Here is a 22,172-nt window from a genome sequence, read left to right on the forward strand (position 1 = left end):
TAACTGAAAACAACATAAAATACTCAAGACTTTACCTCCCAAACTAAACCCAGAAACTATATGAGCAAATTATAAAACACTTTTCACACAAATCAAGTCAGATCTAAATAATTGGGAAAATGTCAAATGTTCACGGTTAGCTGAGCTGGTATAATAACAATGACCATTCTCCCTAAATTCAATTACCTATTCAGTGCCATATCAATCAAACTACAAAAAACATTTTTACAGAGCTAGAAAAAAATTACAAAATTAATCTGGTATAACAAAAGGTCAAGAATACCAAGGGAACAGATGAAAACAATGCCAAGAAAGGTAGTCTAGATCCACAGCAGATAAAGCAGCAGTCATCAAAACTTCCTGGTCTGGTTAAGAAACAGAGTAATGGACCAGTGGATTAGTGTAGGTACAAAAGAAATAAGAGCAAACGACTCTTGTAATCTACTATTTGACAAACCCAAAGATATTAGCCTCTGGGATAAGAACTCAGTACTTGACAAAGGGGGCAGCTAGGTGGTGCAGTGGATAGAACATCAACCCCGGAGTCAGGAAGACCTGAGTTCAAATCTGACCTGGCACTTAATAATTGCCTAGCTGTGTGACCTTGGGCAAGTCACTTAACCCCATTGCCCTAAATAAATCATTTTTTAAAAAATTTTTAAAAGGGGCAGCTAGGTATCTCAGTGGATAGAGCACCGACCCTGGATTCAGGAGGACCTGAGTTCAAATCCAGCCTCAGACACTTTCTGATTAACTAGCTGTGTGACCTTGGGAAAGTCACTTAATCCCATTACCTTGCAAAAAAAAACCAAGAAAAAAAATTTAAAAACTACTGGGACGGGGTGGCTGTGTGGCACAGTGGATAGAGCATTGGCCCTGGAGTCAGGAGTCCCTGAGTTCAAATCCGGCCTCAGACACTTAATAATGACCTAGCTGTGTGGCCTTGGGCAAGTCACTTAACCCCGTTGCCTTGCAAAAAAAAAACTGCTGGGAAAACTGGAAAATAATATGGCAAAAACTAGGCAGAGAGCCACACATACTATATCAAAATAGGTAAAGGATTTGGACATAAAGGGTGATATCATAGACCAATTGGAAGAACAAGAAATACTCTGTCAGATCTGTGGAAAGGGGAGAAATTTCTACCAAACAAGAAATAGAGTATATGGATGATTTTTGACAATATCAAATTTTTAAAAGTTGCACTGATGAAACTGATGCACTTAAGATTAGAAGGAAAATAGAAAGCTATGAAATAAATTTTTCACAGCTAGTGTTTCTAATAAAGGACTCATTTCTAAAATTATTTAGAGAACTGAATGAAATTTATATGATAAAAGTCATTCCCCAACTGATAAATCATCAGAGGATATGAACAGGCAGTTTTCAGATTAAAAAAAATACCATAAATCATTAGTGATTAGAGAAATGTGAATTAAAACAACTCTGAGGTACCACCACACATGTATCAGATTGCCTAAAATGACAAAAAAGAAAAATGATCAATGTTGAAGAGGATGTGGGAAAATTGGGAAAATAATGAAGTGTTGCTGGAGTTGTGAACTGATCTAGCCATTCTGGAGAGCAATCTGAAACTATGCCCAAAGAATAATAAAAATGATCATATTCTTTGATCCAGCAATACCTTTATCCAAAAGAAATCATAAAAACCCAGGAAAAATCCACATGTTAAAAAATGTTTCTAGCAGTTTCTTTTAGGGTGGCAAAGACATGGAAATGGAGGAGATTCCCCTCAATTGGGGAATGACTAAACAAGTTATGGTATATGAATGCTATGGAGCACTATTGTTCTATAAGAAATCATGAATAGTCAAGTTTTAGAAAAGCATGGAAAGAATTACATGAACTCATATTGAGTGAAAGGAGTAGAACCAAGAGAACATTGCACACATTTAACAACAGTGTGAGATGATCAGCTATGATGGATACCATTCCTCTCGGCAGTTCAGTAATCAAAAATTAATCTTGAAAGATCTGTTAAGAAAATATTCAGAGGGGGAAAGAACTATGGAGTCTGAATGCAGAACAAAGAATATTTAGTTCACCTTTTTAAACTTCTGTCATGCTTTTTCTTTCTTTCTCATGGTATTTCCTCCCTTATTTCTAATTCCTCTTTCACAACAAGACTAATATGGAAATATGTTAAACACAATTGTACAACCCATATCAGATCATTTGCTGCCATGGGGCAGGAGAGGGGAGGGAGGGTGGTAGAAAAACATGGAACTCAAAAGCTTGCAAAAGGATGAATACTGAAAACTGTCATTGTATGTAATTGGAAAAATTATATAAAATAAAATTTTTGAAAGTTTAAAAATAAAGAAAGATACAGAGTGACTCTATCACCTCTATGATCAGACACAAAGTTCTTTGGTCTTCAAAGCTTTTCACAACCTGCTCCCTCACCCCACTTTCTCTGCCTCTTCTCTCCCCACCCCAACATCTCTTTGATCCAGTGACATTGGTGTCCTGCTCTTTCATCAAACAAGAAGTGCCATCTCCCAACTCGTCTTTTCTCTGGATCCCCCAACGGTCACCATCACCCATGCCTGCAATGTTTCCCTCCCTCTTCCCCTCCTGGCTTCCTTCAAATCCCAGCTAAAATCCCATCTTCTACAGGAACGTAGAATTTTCCCCAATCCATCTTAATAATAGTGCCTTCTGTTTGATGATTTTTTATAATTTATTTTGTCTTGATCTTATTTGTGCATAATTATTTATGTGTTGTGTCTTCCATTAGATTGTAATATTCTTGGGGGCTGGGGCTGTTTCACCTCTGCATTTACCAGCTTTGTGACCTTGGGAAAATAATTTATTTGCCTCAGTTTGGGCAAAAAATGGGGGGGTTCCGGTTTCCTACTTTGTAAAATGTTGGGAATTGAAGAGAGGATCTTTGAAGTCTTTCTAGTTCTAGCTCAAGGATTCTATATGGCGTCTCTTCAAGAATCTCGAAATGGCAACCGCAGGCAGAGCCATACTTACTCTATAACTATGGTCTTTAGAGGGCAGCTATGTGGTGCAATGTATAGAGAGGTGAACCTAGAGTCAAAATGACAACGTCATGCGCTCAAACCTGACTGTGTAACCCTGAGCAAATCACTTAACACCATTTGCCTCAGTTTCCTCCTCTGTAAAATGCAAATGGCAAACATCTTCAGTATCTTTGCCAAGAAAACCTTACATGGGGTCGTGAAGAGTTAGACAGCACTCCACAGCACCAAGGTCTCTAGAACACAGAGCAGAACCTCCCGTGTTGCACAGTGATGGTCTCAAGAAGACTTACCTGAACATCGGGTCCGCCTCTGAGAAGCTGTAGCTCATCACTGAGAGGGAAAGAACATAGAGTAAGGGTATTCCGCATCGGTTGAGTTAACTAACACTTGCCTAGCAGGGAAACATTTCCTTGTAGCAAGCCCTATCGGCAGTCTTATTTTTGTGTTCCATTTTCTCCCAGAGAAGAGAAAACTGCTCAACTTCTATTATTGCAATTAATAAAAATAGTAATCTTTTGCATTTGGAAACTTCAAATGAACAAGTTATCTGAGGTGATTCCTAAGGATCATGGACTCACAGAAAAGTAGGGGAAATGTTAGCGGCTCTCTAGTCCAATTTCAGTCTTTTCAGTCATGTCTGTCTCTCTTGGATTCCATCCGGGATTTTGCTGACAAAGATGCTGTCATTTCCTTCTCTTATTTTACAGAGGAGGAAACTGAGGCAGACAGGGTTTTAGGACATGCCCAGGGTCACAGAGTAGTAAGTATCTGAGGATGGATTTGAACTCAAGAAGAAGAGTCTTTCTGACTCCGAGACTAGCTCTATCCACTGCTCTATAAAACTTCCTCCTATATGAAGAAACTGAGCCCTGAATGGGATGGGGGAATGATTTGCCCAATGTCCTAGACATAGAAGTAACAGAGCCCTGGTTTCCAAACCCGGTCCTCTTCCTCCAGCCCCTGAGAGTTTCCCTCTGCACCAGGGTTCTTTCCCAATATGCTGCTTTTGCATTTGCAGTTGGCCCAGAAGGATTCTCCAGCTCTTTTACTAGTGGTTTAAAATAAAGTTTATTTTGGGATACTCCCATTTTAAATGCTGGTAATGAGGAATGCACACTTCAGTGCATCATTTCATTTAGAGTCTTACAAAGTCTGTTCTTTCTTGTGCTGCAGCATTTCTCTCCTGGTCCTCAGTCTAGAATTTTCCCAGGAGTCCGGGAGGCAATAAGCCCTCAGACTATCTTTGAAATAGCAGACCTGGATCTCTCGCCCCTGGTGTTCCACAGCTTCTGAAACGCACAGTGAAAGGGCATTTGTGAGAATCTTGGACCCCTCAGTCTGGTGGGAAGAGTGCTACAGGGATGGACATTTTTCCAGAGTGTCTTTCTTGCCAAGCTCCCAGGAGTGCTCTGGTAACATCAAATGGGCCAGAGACTTGGCCTGGGAACAAGGGAGGTCTCTCATCAGTTTTGAAAGTGGCCCACTTCCTCTGGGGCTGAAAGGACTCAGTTGAGTCACACACTGGAGCAGTCCTGCGGGACAGTACAAGGGGGAAAGATGGGAAGAAAGTTTAGTTTGAATGTCCTAATGAAAGGAAGTTTGAGCCTTCCTCTGAGGTTCCAACCATGATCTCATCAGTTCCCACTGTTCCCAAGGGAATTAGGAAATTGAAGAAACACGAGTCCAATGCAGAAAGAGAACCGAAAATAGGAGGAAGACGAGGAACTGATCAGTGCTTAGCCATACAGGAAAACAAGTTTTTGAGCCAGGAGGGGATAATGGAGCTTCTCACAAATATTCCCAGGCTCATCCATCTGGAGCAGTTAGTCAGAAAGTCAGTCAACAATCATCTCAAGCTAAAGTTTTCCTTTTTATCTTTTAAATTCTCATCTTCAAAATGGAGGAGGAAGTATGCAGACGCATGGAGAGGAATGCTGAAAACTTTCTTAACTTGTTATTGGAAAAATTAAATATCAACTGGAAAGGTTTTTTAAAAAAATAACAAAACAAAGGAGAAAAGTAGGGAGCTATATGGGTTCGGTACCTGGTGCTCCTGGCTTCCTGGGAGGGCTCCAATTCTGTAGCAATTGCTGGACACAGAGACAGATGATGACATCCCAGGGCACCTCCATCCCAGAAGGTTCCTCCTGTTCTCCAAAGCCCCTGGTCTGCCAGCAGTGGTAAGTTTGGCTCAACAGCTGCTCTATCTGACAGTGGAGCAGTGGGTAGTTGGCATGAGATCCAAAAAGGTCATAGATGTACTGGAGGACAGAGGAGCATATACATTGCCAACCTGCAACAAAAGGAGAGCTTGGCCAAGAGCAGCTCGATGTCTGGGTCTCCATAAGCTAGGAAGGGCTGCTAAGTGGACCATCCCATAGAAGAGGTGAGGAGTCAGGCTGTGGGAACAGAACTAAAGAGAATGGAATACAGTCCTGTGTTTGCTGAGAAGCAGATGGCAGGGACTATCTAACTTCTGTTTGTTGTAGCCCAGGACCCAGCTCAGTGTTTAGTATACCAAGGATCCTTGTTAGATGCTTAAGGACTGACTGTGTGATGGAATCCTTCAGTTACTTAGTGCAGTGGGTAAAAACATTAACCTTGGAATCAGGGAGACCAGATTTCAAGTCTAGTCTTAGGTAATTTTAACTGTGTGACCGACCAATTCACTTAACCATTGTCTGCCTCAGTTTCCCATATGTAGAATGGGCATAACAATAGTACCTGGCTCCTATAGTTGTGAAGATAAAATGAGATTCTTTTTGGAAAGTGCTTTGAAAAACCTTAAAATACTCTATAAATGCCAACTAGGAATGTCAGAGGCTCTTTAGTGTGACGCAGCCAAGAAACTCCACTTTAACACACTCCATAATAATGGTAGTTATAATGATGACAATAGCCATAATACCCAGCAATTACAAAGCACCCAAAGGTTTCAAAGCCTTTTATATCTTTCCAACAATACCATGAAGTAGGTGCTATTATTATCCCCAGGATGAGGAAATCCAAGCTAACAAAAGTGAAATGACTTACCAATGGTCAGCTATGACATTCTATCCACCGAACCACCTCAAGGATACCCGTGGGACCCCAGTGACTCCCAAACCACACTTTGACAACTAGTGACCTAGATGATGATTCAATTAGATCAATTCAAAACTTGTTGAATTGCAGAACTCTAAGAATAATCAGTTATGGATCCCTGTCAGCAAGGCCAATCACAAATGGATTGTCCCTGGAATCTGTGCTTGGGCCTTTGCCGGTCAGTACTTTGATCAGTGATTTGGATAAAGACCTAGATGGCACGCTCATCCAACAAGCTTTTGCCTTATACAGAGTCAAAAATCCAAGAAGATACTGACAACTTCACTTATTGTTCTGGATTAAATTAGATAAAATATAACAGGAACAAATGCAAAGTCCTTCACTTTGTTCAAAAAGCCAAATTCAAAACTATAACATGGGGGAGGACCTATTTCCACAGCTCTCGAATAACATCTTGGTGTGTTGATGGTTGTAGTTTTCATATGCCTCAACAATGGCAGTCAAAACCAAAGAAACAAGCCAAGAAAACTATTGAGATTATGGGCTACATTTGGCAAAGAGGAGTTTTCCAAATGAAGGACCATATCTGAGGTATTGGGTACAATTTTTCATAATCTACTTTAGGAAGGATGTTGCTAAATTGGAGTGCTCATAAGAAAGAGACCAGTAGAATGATGATCTTGCCATATGGATATCAATGGAAGGAACTGGGGTCATGAGGGAAGAAGGTACACAATAACAGCAGTTTTATCATGTGAACGAAATTCAAATTAAGAACAAGAGGTAATGGGTAAAAATAGCAGAAGCATATTTTGTCTAATTAAGGAAAAAATCATCTCAACAATAAGATTTGTCCAAAAGCGGAATGGGCAATAAGAAATAATGATTTCTCTCTCATTGGGCTCTTCAAGCTAAGGCTAATTGGTCATATGCCAAGTATGTAGTGGACAGGTGAGAGAAGGGCTCTTCTTCAATTATTGGATGGATAAAATGGTTCCTGTTATTTCTTTCCTCTTTAGAAAGTCTATAATTCCATGATTGTGTAGTTCTTAAGGCAACCAATCCCATTGGGCTTTTGATCACCATATCTCACTATTGAGTCCTCTCTAAGTCCCTTGAAAGTCACAAATGTTATGGGGTTGATGATCAACCTTGATGGACTCGCTCATTCTATCAGTACAATAACCAGGGACAATTTTGGACTGTTTGCAATGGAGAATACCATCTGTATCCAGAGAAAGAATGGAGAAGATTGAACAAAGACCAAAGACCTTCAATTTAGAAAAAAATTATCTTATTATATAATTTTGCTATCTTTTATAGTTTATTTTTCTTCCTTAAGGATATGATTTCCCTCTCATCACATTCAACTGAGATCAGTTGTATAGCATGGAAACAATGTAAAGACTAACAGACTGCCTTCTGTGGGGTGGGGGGAGGGAAGCAAGAATGGGGGAAATTATAAATCTCAAAATAAATAAAATCTTTCTAAAAAAATAAAAAAGAAAATCACAAATGTTGAGCAGCTAGGTGGTATAGTGAATAGAACACTGGAGTCAGGAGGAGCTGAGAGCAAAGCTGACCTCAGACAATAATTGCCTAGCTGACCTTGGGAAAGTCACTTAATCCCATTGCCTTGCAAAAACAAAACAAAGAAAATCACAAATGTTTTTCCCTATGAAATCATTTCTACTTATGACTAGTCTCCAATTCTAATCTTCAAAAGGAACAATCAGAAACCATAATTTTTATCCCAATAGAGTCTAGATTTTGGTTCCAGAAGGTCCTTCTTTAGTCCTAAGTCTATTGCATATTTTGATGGAACCAAACTAGAAGGGTTTCAAAACTGTGGTGACTAAGTAAAAAGTCAATAAATCGGATCGAATATTATTATGTAAATTAATTATATTCTTCTGAGCTTAAAAAAAAGGAAATTGTAGTTGGTAAACAAAGGACTTTCCAGTAAATCACCAAGTTCCTACTGACTGTCTAAGCTAGATCTGGTTTTAGACTAGTTGTCCAAGGACGATGTTTCTGTCAAGTTCGAGGGGATATAGCCCATTCCCTGGGGAAGGGGAAGATTCATGGACATTAGCAATAGATCAAGGGTGCTGCATCATGGGGAGGAAGACAGGGAAAAGGAGAAAAAGGGAGGAACTCTCCTCAGCCATGGGGAGGAGATAGCATGGGAGACTAAGAAGAGCCCAGAAAATGTGGTCAGAGAATCTCTTGGCTCTGCTACATAAGTTATTTCATCATTCCAGACCTCAGGCTTTCAAACTATAAAATAAAGGAGTTAGATTAGTTGGTCACTTAAAACTCTAGATGTATGATCCTATAATGGCCTCCAATTTTAGCATATTATCCTGTCTAGTTAGTTGATGAGTTCTGCTTTTCTTGAACTTTCTAAGTTCTAAAAATGTAGTTATCACCCTCTAAATCCAGCACCCTAAGGCCAATGTCTGGTTATGCCAGCCTAGTTATTTCTGTTTCTTCAGACTCATTGTCAGTAGTTCCAGGTATTTTAGAATCGCAACAACCTAATATCTCACTAGTGACTACTAAGAAATGTGGGAAAACCCACTAAAAAGAAAAGGCAGGAAAAACAACTATCGATTAGCAGCCAATTTTCTCTTCCCAACATGGAAGTCTTTTAAATTTTGGTTCTAATTATAAATATGCTTGAAACTCAGGAATGACTTACTGGTCTTCTGGGGCAAGACAATTGGGGGGAGTTGGAGGGATAACGTGATGCTCCTGAGCCACTCCAAGTATTCGAAAATGCTCCCTTGGGGTTGAAGGCATCTTTGGTTATTTAGCCGGAAAAACTCTGGGGCCATGCCTGATGGACCACAGAGCTGTTTGGCAGACACGACCTCTGCCAGGAACTGAATCACACTGTTGTACAATTCCAAGATTACCCCGGCCTCCTGGGAGGGTAAACCAGAGAGCTGCCTGTCTTTGTAGTCCCTGGAAAGGCGCTCCCCAAATTCATAATTGATGCCCTTCTCCATGAAATGGGTGAAGCTTTCCCAGCAGAGCTCAGCAGTTGGAGGTGAATAGCAAATCAGCCATCTGACCGCCTCCTGTACCTAGGGAGGCAAACATCGAGTGAGGGTGAAAGGGTCTAGTTAGTCTGGAGACAGATGCAGTAGGAAGCTCCAAACCTGCCTCATATACTCAATCCCACTCCCTCTAAGGCAGCCCATTTTACTGTAGAACAGCTATCATTTTAGCAATTCCTGATACTCAGGCAACTGGATGGGGCAGTGGACAGAGAACTGGGTCTGGAGACAGTAGGCCCTGAGTTCAAATTCAGTCTCAGACAATATCTTGTTGTTCACTTCACCTGAGTTTGCTTTAGGTTTCTCTGTAAAATGAGGATAATGGGAGGACTGACCTTCCAAAGGCGTTAATATGATGATCAAATGAAACCATAATTATAAAGAACCTAGCAAAGTGCCTGTTCCAGAGGAGGAGGAGGAAAGAAAGAGGAAGAGGAGGAGGATGAGGAGAAGAAGGAGAGGGTTAAGGTGAAGAAGGAAGAGGGAGAAAAAGAAGAAGAAGAGGAGAAGGAGGATGAGGAGGATAATAGTGTTTGGGTTCTTAAAGCAACGCTACCTCTCTGCAACCCTCCTCCATAGCACCTAATTCTTTAGTCTGGAACTATGCAGAATCTAATCCCTCTTTCATATAGTAGTCTTTCAAATACTGGAAAACTTCATATCTTCCCCCTCCTTCTCTTGCTTATGAGGCTTCTCCCTCCACAGAATGGGGATTGTCATCTATATATATATATATATATATAGATAGATAGATAGATATAGATATAGATATAGATATAGATGATATAGATGATATAGATATAGATATAGATATAGATATAGATATAGATATAGATATAGATATAGATATAGGTATAGGTATAGGTATAGATATAGATATAGATATAGATATAGATATAGATATAGATATAGATATAGATATAGATATAGATATAGATATAGATATAGATATAGATATAGATATGGATATGGATATAGATATAGATATGGCTAGTCTCAAGACTCTTGGGTTGGGGTTATGAGAGATTTAAAAAATAGGAAAAGGTTCCCCAGGCTCCACATAATTTGCAAGGGTCGGATTTTTTTTGTTGTTGTTTCTTGTTTTCTTAGTGACCGTGAAGCAGACTCAGGTTTTCTAATTTTACCTGTTTGGACCCTTCCAAGTCTTGAATGTAGCATGGGATCTTGAGGATGGTAAAGTAGGGAATGAGATGGCTGGTAATCAAGTCTCTCAACCTCAGACCTTCAAGAGAAACATGCCAAGAGAAGCAGGCATTAGTGCCCCCGCTGCTCCTCACAGAGCCTCAACCAGAGGCTCAAGTTTACCAAAGTTCATGATGGCAGCGCCTCAAGGATCCATGATGGCATTGGTCAGGGATTTGCTTCCACCCAAAGTTGAAGACCACGACCCTCCCACTCCTTCATCCATAGTCTACAGTTCTGCAGAGCAGCATGGGGCTTGGAAGGGAAAGAGGAAGGGAAAGGACAGGAAAACGTTCTGCTTCATTTACTTAGCCCCACCTGCCTTGGCTTCTTCCTCTCCAAGGGCTTCACTGTCCGTAGGGACAAGGATCACCAGAGGTGCCAAGGGCTGGGGTGGTTTTGCCCGCAGCAGCTGAGACAATTGCAGGCGGGCCAGATGCCAATAACTTTCCTGGCAGACTCCTCTTCTCCTTGTTGGCAAGAGGAGGATGAGACCATTGAGGACAGAGAGACTGTCCTGAGTCTGAGTCTTGTGAAGCTGTTCCTTGGTACAGATTCCATGCAAACCCTGGAAAGAGCAAGGGATGCAAGGGAAGGTGAGATCTATTTTAAAGGCTGCAAGACTTTGCAGGTTAACAGGAAGCCACAGTAGGGTTGGTGTGGGCACCCCTTTCACCAGAGGAGAACAGGATCATCCACTTACCTATTTAATTTATCAAACATTTATTAGGTGCTCACTCTGAGCCTGCCCGCCCACAGACAACCTGGTGATTGGTTCTCAGAAGAGCCAGACACAGGCCATTACTGGGTTCCCACTCAAAGTTTCTCCAGCTAGTTAAAGATTATCAGAGCCTACACCCCACTGGCAGCAGCACAGAGAGCCCTGGAGCCCTGGTTCTGTAACACCAGAACCTTGGCTGGGTCACACAGTAACCACCCAGCCTAGCCCTGGTCTTGTCTACAACTCTAAGCTCAAAGGCTCCAAGCAATGCAGTCGAGGCTATTCCTCCTGGAGGACACTTGTCCATGGGGGTGAGGGAGGACTAGGTGAAGAGAGGGCACAAAGGGGTACTGGGAAAACTGCTATTGCTACACTAAAGGGTAGGATCTGTAGCACAAATCATTTCTCTGGAAGTATGTACATTTATACATACCTAAGTACATAGATAAACATATAAATATGTGTGTATGCATGTGCACACATGTATATTAACATAGAAACTACAAAAAAAGCCAAAGCAAATATAGATGCATGCTTTAATTGACTTTATAAGGTTATATTCTAATGACAATTTAAAAAAATCAAGCTTTTTAGGGACTTGAAAGTATTACTTGCTCTATATGGATCTCTGTCTCTCTGAGTCTTTGGTTCTCTGTCTCTCTCATTTTATGAAACTTGTTCTCTTTGTGTCCCTCTGTATGTCTTTTTTATCTCTTTGTCTCCATCTCTCTCTGTCCCTGTCTTTGTCTGTCTGTCTGTCTGTCTCTCTCTCTCTGTCTCTCTTAGTTATATGAAACCTGATCTCTCTGTGTCTCTGTGTCTTTATCTCTGTCTCCCTACCCCTCTATGTGTGTCTCTTTCTCAGTCTTTCTTTCTGTGTGTCTTGGTCTCTATGTTTTTGTTTCTATTTCTCTGTCTCTGTCTTTGTGTGTGTGTGTGTGTGTGTGTGTGTGTGTGTGTGTGAGTGTGTATCTTTCTCTGTTTCTCTGTCTCGACGTTTTTATTTCTGTCTGTCTCAGTTTGATGAAGCCTATTTCTGTCTCTCTTTTAGTTTTATGAAACCTGGTCTCTTGGGACCTCTTCAGTCTCTGATCCCCAGCGCTGGGAGACACTAACAAAATCAAAGAATGCTTTGGTATTTTCCCCAAGCTCTTTTAGTCTCCCTCCATTAATTTGAGAGCCAGAGTCTGTAACGTTGGCCTCGAGATCAGGAAGAGGAGCATTCAAGTCCTGCTTTGGACCCATTGGTGTCATATGGGTTGAGCATTAACCTCTCAACACCTGAGGCTGCTCTCTAAGATGGCAGAGAAGGTGCCTACCTGCCTTTGGCAGAGGGAGTTTCCTCACCTGGGAGTTATCTACAGAAATTAAATCAAATTTCCACTCAATATGCTCTATCCTTCTCTACTATCATCATGACATGGAGAGAATCTTAGGCTGGAGAAGGTCTCATTAGTGGAGCATAGGTCCTGACAGGTCCCAAGCCTGACAGAATTTGCACCCAGACCTGTGAGGGACAGTTCATTGTATAAGGACAGACTACTCCCCAGGTAGACCATGAAATGAAGACCTTTTTTTGGCTGACTCATCTAAATTGTAGTATGATTTACATGGAAGGCTACCAAAAGCAATGCTGATTTTTTTAGTCTCTTGATCCTTTCCCTTCATTAATGATCCTTCTCTTGAGCTAAATATTCCAGAGAAGAATCTCCAGTCTCAGAGCAGTAGTGCTAACTTCAGGGACTGACAAAACTGGCCAAGTCAAAAAATAGGTGCAGATCATAGTCCTTGACTGATCTCATTGAGAGTCTCAGACACATAGAATGTTGAAACTGAAAGAGACTTTAGAGATGAAAAGGTCCAAAGCATTCATTTTTTTGACTGGGTAGACTGAGGAACAAATGGGGAAAATACAGTGTTCAATTGAGAGTTTTAAGGTCCTTGAAGAAATCATCTCAACAAACTCTCATTTCACAAATGAGGAAACCAGGTGTTTGGTTTTCGCCCAAGTTATTCAGGAGCATATGGTAGTGATGGGTTTTGAAGCCAAGGCCAAGACTTTAGATACAGACCTCTCAAAATCACATGCCAAGTTGGGGGCAAGGGGGTGCTAGGCTATACACAATGTGGAGCAATGGCCACAGATTCAGATCACCTGATTTTAGTCACTCCAACTCTTATTCCCTGGGGAGCCTAGGACAGCTCTTCCTCCATGTTGGGTCTCAGGTTCTTCTCAAATGATGAGACTAGACCAGTGAACATTAAGATCTTTCTCAGTTCCTTCTGACTTTGGCATCTGAGTGCTTCAGATCATGCCACATTACTTCCTGGATCACCTGTTCCCTCAGTTGTGTTTTCACAGCTCTTTGGCCCCCAGCAAGGGGGGTAACTTACCTACCTTGATGCAGATGCTAATATCCACAGTCAGATTCCTTTTCTGCCTTTGAGATTTCAGAGTGCATAAGGTTTCTATTCTTTCATTAGACCAGCTTGTTCTATTCTGTGGTGAGACTTTGGTTCCCATGAATTTGGTTCTTAACCAGTCCATTAACACTCTATGGGGAAAAAATAACAGAAGGCATTAGTTTATTGGCAAAGGTCTTTGGTCAACTTTTAGAATTCTGCCCTTAGAATTACCAAAGGAAGTTCCTAGAAATATTGGACTGGAAACTTTGAATCTGAAAAGGAGAGATCAAGCCTTGAGTTTGGATTAGCCTCTGGTCACTTCTAGCCCTTACTATTCTGTGAATCTGGGGAACAGGCTTAGAGTTCCATATAGACCCAAAGAGGAACAGGGGTGCTATGTTAATTGAAGCACTGACCACTGACTAAATTCACATGATGAAAGTTACACTCTTTCCAAAGTTCCTAAAGACCTGCCCAGTCCCTTCCCTACAGCAACCCTGAGAAGTGACCAGAAAAAAGTAATTTCTCCAAGGTGATACAACTATAGAAAGTGTCAGAGTCAGGGTTAGAACCCAAGTCTCTCACTCAACAAGTGTTTCGATGAAGGGCTTACTACTGAAATCCAGGGCAAACTGAGGATAACAATATATCAGACAGGGCCTGCCCTCAAGGAGCTTCCATTCTATCACTTGTACTCCCAAGTCTGACACTGTTTGTACTACACCCACTGCCCATAAAACTGTACATACATGAAGGAAGGTAGCCTAGACCCTTGACTCCAGGCCTCCACTGGGGGTTTCTCTAAAGGGAAAGCTGCAAACAGTATTAAAGCTATTGGAATTCAGAAAATTTATGCTCCAGACCACAGTCAAATCTGGATTATCCTTGAGAGGTGAGCTCCAGTCCAACTCACCTCGTTGGACTACAAGCAAAGCAGGTATCGTAACCTGGCAGGATCAGTAGCACCTTCCAGAAGAGCTCCCGTCTGGGTACTAGGCTGTATTCAACCACCAAGGAGGGTAGATCCAAGGGGGCCCAAGCAGCCATACTGGTAAAAGACAAAACACAAGATATAGGGGAAGGTGAAATCCTTGTTTTTGAATTCCACTTCAATTATCACAACTTTTCCAACAACTTTCTAAGAAGCAGAACAATATTCCTCTTTCTAGAAAAATTTCCCAGGGTTGATGGGAAGCTAATGTTGGATTTATCATGTATTTTAAAAGGAAAAGAAAACTGGACATAATTGACATCTGCCACCTCATGTTCAATCTTCTTTTACTGTCACACGGTGTATATGCAAATGACTGTTTTGTATAGTGTTTAAATAAAGGTTTTAGAAAGAATAAAATCCCAGAATCATAGAAAGAACCTTAGACATTATTGATTCCATCTCCCTCGTTTTATAGAAGAGGGAACTGAGGTACAGAGAATCAGATGACTTACCTATGGTCACCCAGTCTGCAAGTATCTGGAACTGGATTTGAACCTACCTCTGAGCTCAGAACTCTACCCTCAATGCCACCTCAGGCATCCTTAGACAAATCTCTATTTACCTTATTGATTCTTGGAGTTCCCATGGCAGATTTTCTTTCCTTGACCTTGATAATCTGAAATACAGAAGAATTACTGAAGTATCAATTGTGCAGTGGCATCCCCTCCCTCCATGATGTTTGAATACTCCTTGCCTCCAGATTTTTGTAAAAGATACAAATTTCTGATACTGAGTATCATCGGATCAGATTTAGGACTGGAAGCAAGCATTACGGTCACTGAGTCAGGCTCCCAGACTTGTCTAAGGTCACTCTGGTATGCAAATAGAAAAGTAAAGATTTCATCCCAGATCTTTGAAATTCATTCCCACTGTGTTTTTCTGCCTCCTGTTAATTTCTTTAAAAGCAAAGTTTTTAAGAGTCATAGGCAATAATTCATTGACTATCTGGTGACTTACCTCATCCATCGTTGGTTTGCTTCCTTTTGGGCACCTTTATTGTTCAGAACATTCTCTGGACCTGCCGCAACTACAGGGGGTGGTTTCTCTGTTATTTTTGCCAGTTCACTGTAAGGCAGAGTCAATCACTGAATAACCCACCCACAGAAGGATATTATCATGGCATCAAGAATATACATCTCAATCAACCTTAATGGACTCACTCATTCCATCAGGGCAACCATCAGAGACAATTTTGGGACATCTAAAATTATGGACCCTGAATAAGGACCAAGGACAATTACCTTAAAATTAGAAAGACCCATTATCTTATTATGTAATTTTACTATCTCAAACTTTATTTTTCTTCCTTAAGGATATGATTTCTCTCTCATCACATTCAACTGAGATCAATGTATACCATGGAAACAATGGAAAGAGTAACAGACTGCCTTCTGTGGGGGGAGGGAAGAAAGAATGGGGGAAAATTGTAAAACTCAAACTAAAGCAAATCTTTCTAAAAAATTTTTCAGGAAAGAAAATGCTTAAATAAACTTGTGTGGGGGATAAAAGAATACACATCTCCAGGTGTGACTTTTTCACAATTCAGCAAAATAAAAAGACCCAATTAAAATGCCTCTTGAATTAGCTCAACACTACTTCCCCTACCCAATCCCACTCGATGAATGCTAGGTGGCATAGTAGGGAGAGCTCTGGACCTAGAGTCAAGAAAACTTTAATTTAAATCCTTTTTGAGACAAGCTAAGGGTCCGTGACCTGGAAAAAAATCATTTAATCTTGGTCATCCTTAGACTTTTCATCTGTAAAATGGGGTTAATGATCACCCCCATATCACAGACTTGCTATGCAAACCTCAAAGTGCTACATATGCACACATCTATTTAAGGTTTTGTACATGTAGACGTCAAAAGAGAGAAGGCCAAAGTCAAGGGAAGTTGAAAGATGATGTGAGGTTGACTCGAAGCTCCCAGCTCTACTCTCTGATACAAGGGGAGAATATATTATGAGGGATATTTTGACCAGTTTTTCCAATTCCCAGATTATTTCTTCTTGACCAGCATGGACTTCTAGTTTCTTCCTATTGTCATTCTTTTGATAATCTTCTTCCAATTTTCTATGTATTTTTTCTTTTCTTTCCCTCCATCTCTCATTTCCTGTTTGTTCTCGGTTATATTTCACAGTCAATAAACTTGCCCCTTGCTTCTCTATAGTGCTTTCTACTCTAAGCCTCCTCTTCCTTTCGTTTCTTCTGTCTCCTAGGTGTTTTAGGCTTTCTTTAAACCTTCTTCTCCAGACTTCTATTCCTAGTTTTCTTTTTCTCTCTCTTTGCATAGCAATTGTGGGGGGGGGGGGTTAAGTGACTTACCCAAGGTCACACAAATAGGTAATTATTAAGTGTCTGAGGTTGAATTTGAACTCAGGTCCTCCTGACTCCAGGGTCAGTGCTCTATCCACTGCACCACCTAGCAGCCCCTAGTTCTTTTCTGAATAAATAAGAGAGTTAAGACTGTTCAGTGCTCCAAGACTAGAATCTTCTTTTCTGTCTCTCTTTTCAACAATTTAATAACTAAAGACATTTGCCTCCTGGGAAATGATCATTGTTGTATTTATTTTTGCTTTGGGACACACCATTAACACCCTCAGCTAAAACAGCAAAAATATTCTCAGAAGGAAGATAGATATTAACTTTCATTTTTATCACTATCAACTATGGGCATGGGGATCTTGTGTCTGTTTTTACCATAAATGTGAAGCTGAAAGGAAATCTTCCTTGTTCTCACTTCCCCGGGCAGCAGGCTCCTTATTGCTTGGACTGTTACCCTCTTTTAGATCGTCTCCATTTCTGATTAATAGTTCCCAGGGATGCCTGGTGAGTCTTTCCTGCCCACCTTCTCTTTTCTGGGCTTCCTCATTCAATCCTTTCTGTCTTACTGTGTCCTCTTGTGTTTTTCCTCTTTGTCTTTTACTGATGTCTCCTGGCCATTTCTCTCCTTCCCAGGCTTGTGCTGCCATGCTTTTCCTCTTGTCTTGTTCTTGTGCTTGGGCAGTTCCATCTTCATTGACCCAATACTCTTGTTCTTCTCCAGAACTTTCCTGACTTTTTTGACTTCCCATTTGCCCTTGGATTTCATTTCTCCAGGTTACTCCTTCTTGATCAGCACTGACTTCTACAGTCTCCCCACGGCCATTCTTTTGATAATCTTTCAATTTCCTATATATTTCTTCTTTTCTTTCCCTCCATCTCTCATTTCCTATTGCTTCTTCTTTGCTGTATTTTATATTCAGTAAGCCTCCCCCCTGCTTCTCTATAGTGCCTCCCTGTTCTAAACCCCCTCCTCTCCTTTTCATTTGTTCTCTATATTCCTCTAGGTATTTTAGGCTTTCTTCAAACGCTCTTATGTAGACTTTTACGTCTAGCTCTTTTCTGTATAATTTTTTTCCTACTGGTTCTTCATTTGCACATGTCCTTTCATTCCTTTTTCTCCATTCTGTTTCCCAAACAAATTCTGTTGCATTTCTTGTGTCACTCATTCCCTTATCCACTTCTTCCATCTCAACCTGTTCTAAGTAGCCTTCTTTTGGGTTTATGGAATTTTCTCTTGCCTCACACCTTCCAAATTTCATTCTTTGATGCTCTCCCTTGCATTGTTCTTCCTGTCTTCCTTCACACTGCTTGCTCCCAGTTTCTCTTTTAACTTCTCCATTTTTTGCTTCCCATTTTGTTCTATTACATTCTCTGTTTCCTTTTCCTTGATTTCTTAGGTCCTGTTCAATTAGCTCTTGGTCATTTTGAGATGTTTCTCCAAAGGTTGTTTTCCATTGTCCTCCTGAGATTCCATTGATTCCCCTTCCCTGCTCTTTTTCTTTGAGCTCCAAAGAATTTTGCACTTCTTGAATCTGACTTTCCTCTTCTCTGGCACTTTCTAGGGATTTCCTTCTCCATCCTTTGTCACTAGACACATCATCTCTATTTCTTTGCACACCATGTGCATTCTCCCAGTCTTCCTCACTTATTGTATATCCATGATCCCTTCTCTGGTCATTTTTAAGTATCACTCCCCAGTTTTCTTTGTCCAATTTTTCTTGATCTCGAGTTCCCCACATCTCCCCATGTTTTCCTTTCCCTGCTCCTTTATGCTTTCCTTTATCTCTCTCTTGTTTTGGTTTTTGCTTATTTTTCCCCTGATCCACTGTAGCATTCTCTCTGCCTTCTGTTCTCTGAGATGTTCCCTTGCTTACTTCCTGGACACTTTTCACATCTTTTTTCATTGCTGATGCCTTGCCTTCATCATATTTCTCTTCCTCGTGGTGCTCTCTTCTGGCTTTCCTCATTGCCCTTTGTCCTTCCAATCTTCCTCTGCCTTCAGCTTTCACCTCTTCTTGATTTTCTCTCTGCCTTATATCTAAATATTTTAGTGGAATTCTTTTCAGTTCCAGGGGCTCTTTTGTCACACATTCACCTTCTTTCTCTGTTCCTGCCCAATCTTGTTTCTTTACTTTTTCTCTGTTACTTCTGTTGTAGTCTACTTTTATGTCTCTTCGGTATTTTCTTTCCCATTCATCTGGTATTAGTTTTCCTTCGCTCTCTGGATATTTCTTTCTGAATTTTTCTCCATCAAGATCCTCAACACGATATGATTTTTCATTTAATTCTTGATCACTTTTTCTTTCCTGTTTATTATAGTTTATTTCTCTGAGTGACTCGTCCCATTTTCTTATTTTATTGTCCTTGTCTTTCAGATATTCTCTTTCACATAATTTTTCATTGAAATCACTGCTCTGTCTTTCATCATGGTTTATATCCATGCTATCAGCCTCTAGTTCTCCATCTTCAGGGTCGCATTCTTTTCCATGGTTGCTTTCCCACACTTCTCTTTTCAGCCTTTTTGATTCTCTTTTCCCTTGTTCACGACTTCTCACGTATTTTACTTTTCTGTTTTTCCTTTCTGAAACCCACTTGTCTTCATCCAGTATTTTTGATTTTTCTTTTTCTAAAGTTGCTTCTTTTAATCGTTGAATATTCTCTTGTCTTTGCTGATAATATTGCTCCTGAGTTTTTCTTGGGAGATTTTGTCTCTCCCATTTTACCCTTTCTTCATTAAAATATCTCTTTTCTCTCCCTGAAATGTTCAGGTATTTATAGTTTTCTCTTTCCATTTTTATTTCTTCCTTTTCACATTCATTTTTGCCTTTTCTATTCCAGTACTTCTCCTGATTATCTTCTCTGTATTCTCCTGTAGAGTATCTCCCTTCCTTTTTTTCTCTAAAATTTAGTTTCCAGGTTTTTCTTTCTCTCTTTTCTCTACTTTTTTCTCCTTCACATTGCCTCTCCTCTCTCCCATCTTTTCTTTCTTGTTTTTCTCTATAGTCTCTTCCCCAGTTTTCATTTTTCTTCCCTTCTTCGTGTTTCTTTGTCATACACTGAATGTTCAAGCCTTCTTTTTTGTGACTATGCCCTTTCTCCTTCCCTTCTTTTCTTGTTTTGCTGCTTCCATGTCCTCTTTCCCAATTGACTTCTTTTTCTCCATACCTTTCTTTATATTTGTGCTCCCTTTCCCTGACACTTTTTCTTTTCTGGTCTAGTCTTTCCACTCTTTCTTTCTCCTCTTCTAAGTTCTTTTGTTTTCTTTTTCCTTTTTGCAGTTCTCTAGAATTCCATGGCCATTTTTCTACCTCTTCCTCGGCTGTCACTTTTCTTTCCCATATGCCGTCTCTAGATCCTCCTTCTTGCATTGCTCTATGTGTTCTGCCCTGTTCTCTTTGAGACTGTCTCTCACAACTATTTTCTTTTTCCTTTTCTTGTTTCAGTTGCTCATATTCTTGAGGGGTTTGTCTCCTTTCTTGATGTCTTAGAGTTTTCCTTCCCTGGTTTTGTGCTATAGTTTTTCTCTTATAAGCTACTTCCAATTCATCCTCATAGCTTCGTCCTCTCTTTCGTTCTCCTTTCATCTCCCTTATATGTCTTTTCAGGCATATTCTGTTTTCTGATGTGCAACATGGCATTTCCCATATTTTTTCATATTTGAATTCTCTGTTCCAAGTTCTTCCTTCTTTTTCCTTTCCTTGTTCTTGTTTCCTGTTTTCTTGGACATGGCCACTCCCATATTTCATTCTTCCACCTTGTTTATTATACTCATCTCTGTCTTCCTTTCTTTGATCTTTTCTTACTTCTCCATTTTGTCCTTCCTGGCTTTCACTATCTTCTCCTTCCCATTGTTGCATTTCAAGCCATCCTACATCATCATCTTCCTTCCTACTTTCAGCTTCTCCTGTCCAACCAAATTCCTTTTGACCTTGGTGTTCTGTTTTCCAATTCTCTTCATTTCTTAGAATTTTTTCCTTCATTTTTTCATTTTGTCCCTGTAATGAGTATTTGAGAGAAATGAGTGAGAATAAGGACTTAACATTAATTTAAGCAAAAATGTCCATCATGAAAAAGGTTTCATTTCAAATCAATCCCATACCATAGTCTTAGAATTGAATAGTGATGAGGAAAGGATTTATTTCATTGTGTAGTTATCATTTATGTACAAAGGGCAGCAGTTTAGGGAAACTATTGTGCTATAAAAATTGACAAGGAGATGGGATTTGCAAAAACCTGGGGAGATTTATATGAGTTTACATGCAATTTATGCATTGAACTTGGAGTGAGATTGAGATCAAATATAAATTCCCTTGCTAGCTTTACAAGTCCTTTATAACTTGTCCCCTTCTTATCTTAGGATTGTCATTAAACAATACTCCCCTCTGCATACCCTATGGTTTGGCCCAACTGGTCTTTACTCTTTGTCTCATACATATTTTTTCTCCATGCCTTTACATACTTGGACAAAATTCCTCTTTGCTAGTATTTCAAAAAAAATTCCTTTTCCTTTAAAATGTAGCTCCAGGGAATGGCTTATCAAACTGTGATATATATATATATATATATGTGTGTGTGTGTGTGTGTGTGTGTGTGTGATGGAATATTATTGTTCTCTTAGAGACCAGGAGGGATGGGAATTCAGAAAAGCCTGGAAGGATTTGCATGAACTGATGCTGAGTGAGATGAGCAGAACCAGGAACATATTGTACGCCCTAACAGCAACATGGGGACGATGATCCACCTTAATGGACTTGCTCATTCCATCAGTGTAACAATCAGGGACAATTTGGGGCTGTCTGCAATGGAGAATGCCATCTGTATCCAGAGAAAGAATTGTGGAGTTTGAACAAAGACCAAAGACTATCACCTTTAATTATTTTTTAAAAAAAAAACCCATTACCCTATTATGCAATTTTGCTATCTCTTATACTTTATGTTTCTTCCTTAAGGATATAATTTCTATCTCACTGCATTCAACTTAGATCCATGTCTACCATGGAAACAATGTCAAGACTAACAGACTGCCTTCAGGGGGTGGGGGAAGGGAAGCAAGATTAGGGGAAAATTGTAAAATTCAAAATAAAATCTTTCTTTAAAAAAATGTAGCTCAAGTCTCTCCTTCTACAGAAAACCAATCCTGATTCTCTTTAACTACCAGAGTCTTTCATAACTATCATTTTTTTATTTTGTTTTGATTTTGTGAGTATGTGTTCTGTATACAAACATGTCTGATTGAATGTAGTTCCACAAGAGTAGAAACTATTTCATTCTTCATATTTACTTTCTAGTCCCTATCATAGTACCCGTCATGGAAACATCTCTTAATAAATTCTAAGTGGTTTCTTGATCAGAGATTTCAAGCTATAAGGAACCTTCAGATCACAAATTTCATAATTTAACT

The 22,172-nt window shown here is 40.0% G+C and overlaps 1 protein-coding gene across 5 annotated transcripts in view; it reads right to left on the reverse strand.

Annotated features, from left to right (window-relative positions):
* Nucleotides 1-4,070: 4,070 nt before the first annotated feature.
* The window catches only part of LOC141489120 (uncharacterized), a 41,575-nt gene continuing 23,473 nt past the window's right edge, over nt 4,071-22,172 (reverse strand). For 2 of the 5 annotated variants that reach the window (XM_074189816.1, XM_074189815.1), the window contains 10 exons: nt 17,147-20,766; nt 15,406-15,513; nt 15,011-15,064; nt 14,368-14,502; nt 13,447-13,603; nt 10,646-10,895; nt 10,270-10,367; nt 8,764-9,151; nt 5,059-5,307; nt 4,313-4,546 (listed from right to left, as the gene is read on the reverse strand). In XM_074189816.1, the coding sequence (XP_074045917.1) occupies nt 4,368-4,546; nt 5,059-5,307; nt 8,764-9,151; nt 10,270-10,367; nt 10,646-10,895; nt 13,447-13,603; nt 14,368-14,502; nt 15,011-15,064; nt 15,406-15,513; nt 17,147-20,766 (5,238 nt within the window). In that variant the 3' untranslated portion in view covers nt 4,313-4,367. The other 3 variants (XM_074189818.1, XM_074189817.1, XM_074189819.1) reach the window with 3 other exon arrangements.

The sequence above is a fragment of the Macrotis lagotis genome, chromosome 5 (assembly GCF_037893015.1).
Source record: "Macrotis lagotis isolate mMagLag1 chromosome 5, bilby.v1.9.chrom.fasta, whole genome shotgun sequence".
Lineage (NCBI taxonomy): Eukaryota > Metazoa > Chordata > Mammalia > Peramelemorphia > Peramelidae > Macrotis > Macrotis lagotis.